The 2,821-nt window shown below is 32.3% G+C and overlaps 1 protein-coding gene across 1 annotated transcript; it reads right to left on the reverse strand.

Annotated features, from left to right (window-relative positions):
- Positions 1–1,629: 1,629 nt before the first annotated feature.
- LOC126722118 (F-box/kelch-repeat protein At1g57790-like) lies at positions 1,630–2,574 on the reverse strand. The gene has a single exon (XM_050425271.1). The coding sequence runs from the start codon at positions 2,572–2,574 to the stop codon at positions 1,630–1,632; it is 945 nt and encodes a 314-aa protein (XP_050281228.1).
- Positions 2,575–2,821: the final 247 nt, after the last annotated feature.

Here is a 2,821-nt window from a genome sequence, read left to right on the forward strand (position 1 = left end):
TGATAGAGATATGTGATTAAAAGTGTCTTCATGAGCAATGGTGTGACAAAGCCTTAGTTAAATTACCGATTGAACTTTTGGTATATGGTAAATTTAATTATTTAACCAATATTTCTAACACTCCCACTTATGTGTGAGCCAAAACTACATTTTAATAGGTGAGGACTAACACGTGAAAATTTAAATGAGATGTAGAGTGGAGGAGATAGAGATTGTGAGAATTTAAATGAGGCGTAGAGTGGAAGAGACAGAGATCGAACTCAGGATCTTATGCTCAGATACTATGTTAAATTACCGATTGTTCCAAAACTTTTGGGATATGGTAAATTTAATTATTTAACCAATAATTCTAACAACCTTCAAGCTTGAGTTGAGGGCTCTCAAAGATGGGTACTACTTACCTAGAAATTGAACTTGACTCTTTGACCACTATTGATATTATTTGACCAAGCAAGATCATTAATATTTTTTTGAGACTTTTTATAGATGAGTGTGTGTGTCTAATAGGAATGTGAATAAAGCAGGCTTAATCATTTCTATAGAGAGGCTAATGGATGCACGTATGTCCTTTCTAATGTTGTGTGTACAAGTGTTTGTAAAGTTCCACATTGATTAATGATGAGGAGAATGAGTGAATAATAATAATATAACATAGCTGAGCTCATTTACATTGGGCTTAGGCCTTTTAGGTTAAGTGTATTTCAATATTTTATATTAACTACTTAAGGAGTCTCCCTAAGGTATTTATCTTATATTGCACACACAGGGCTAATGTTGTGTATTTTGGAAAGCAAGTATGTAAAATAGGAAAAAAAATTTTATGCTAAAATATACATGAATTTTTTTGTAAAATAAAAAAAACCAAAATTTTAATGCTAAAATGTACTTGAGTTTTTAGTCCGCAACAACAGCTACAAGCAAATCAAAGCCCGAATGGGCCTTTAGGTATCTCAATAAGAATGGTCTTGTCGCCCACTTGGAAGGTCACAAGCTTATAGAGTGTCCAAGACATTTAAAAAACCCTATTTAATGTGACAAGCTGCTACATAGAGGGTAACATAGCTATTTAATAATTTAATTGTCATATGGTGATATTGAAAATTTTCATTATTGTGTTTAAAAAACAAAAATAAAGCCAATCAACTAAACAAGATAGATTTAACATTAACAAGACTTAATTACCTAAACCTTCCGTCCAAATTTGTGTTCTTGTTTTGATTTGTTTTTGATGTTATTGTGTGGATGGTATATTGCTTTTTAATTGATTGTAATGTGATATGAGGTTTTTTTATTTTTTATTTTTTTATAATTTAATTGCCAGAGGTTATTAACACATAAACTAGCACATCATTTTGTTAAAAACTTGTAATAGAAGGAGATGGTATCCCTGGTAGTAGTCTTTGAAAACACTAATTCATTCTTATGATCCAATATGAACAATGACAGTGAGGAGTCCATCAGGAAAGGTAGATCAAATATGTCATTGTTCCAAAATTATTGCTAACAATGTTAATAACTATTCATGCATAACAAAAATTCATATATTACAACTCACAATTAAAACTATTAACCACAACAAAACATGTAAACTTTAGGTTCAACATATGGCCTTTCAACAGGTCCAAAAGACTAAATCATTACCCAATATTGTGTTAAATCACGGCTTACAGTAGAACAAGGTAAAGACTTTGAAATACATAGATTTTCCAAGTCAAACACGTAAAGAAGTCTCTGGTAGTTCATCGTAAAGTAGATTGAGTTTGTTTTAATTCCCAACTCTGTTGCCAAAGAATACATGCAACCAGTGTTATTATGCTGGCATAAGAAAATAGTTCGATCTCCTATACTTTTCACTTTAACCCACCTCTTCTCTTCAAAATCCATTCGGAAGACAAAGAATCCATAGACCTCTTCCATGCGAAATCCAAAAAACATCATGTGAACTAGAAAGAGTTCACCACAAGATTCAACGATAAAAGCATCAAATCTTGGAAGGTCCAAAGGTGATGGCCAAGGAAGTTCCTCCATTATAATTCGTGTAAACTGGACTGTTCGACCCACAACTTCAGCTGTATACAAAGTATATCTTGACGCCAAACAATAGATTGTTTTTCCAACCATTGCAACGTTCTTTAAATTAACATCTTCAGCAAATATAACAACTTGTTCGTTAAATTCAAAGTCACCCTTCTGACAAACTAAAAGAGAGTTTTCCAATCTATTGAAGAACAAGATATGACATTCAGGATCACTTGGAGACGATGATAGAATGCAGCAGCTGTAATTAATGGATTTCAATGATGGGAGCAGAGCCTTTTCTAAAGAGATGGGATTCCAAAGATAACAATCCTTTGAATCAGGATCAACCAAAACCAACCATCCATGAGAACAAGCGTATATTAGTTTGTTGCACATCTCAGGAATATTTTTTGTCTGATAATGATTTTTTGATACGTCGAAGAAAGTTTGCCTCTGTCCTTGCTTAACATCAAGGATTACAAGCCAAGGATACAATCGAGAGGCAATGAAAGGATAGGAATGCGTATTTTGATTCTCTACTTTTGCTACTTCCATTTTGTTTGCGCTGTCACCAATTAAAATCACAATTAGTATATGGGATACAAAATAAAATAAACCACATTAATTGAGTACATGGGATACAAAATAAAAACCAACTAAGCTACTACGGTCACATTACAAAGCACAATACTAAAGTTTGGTATCTCGTAGTTTCTAATAACTTATTTGTTAAATGTGAGACAAATAGAAAAAATTTAAAATGAGACAAAAAAAAAAAAAAAAAAAAACAAATAGAACTTTG

The sequence above is a fragment of the Quercus robur genome, chromosome 4 (genome assembly GCF_932294415.1).
Source record: "Quercus robur chromosome 4, dhQueRobu3.1, whole genome shotgun sequence".
NCBI classification, from domain to species: Eukaryota; Viridiplantae; Streptophyta; class Magnoliopsida; order Fagales; family Fagaceae; genus Quercus; species Quercus robur.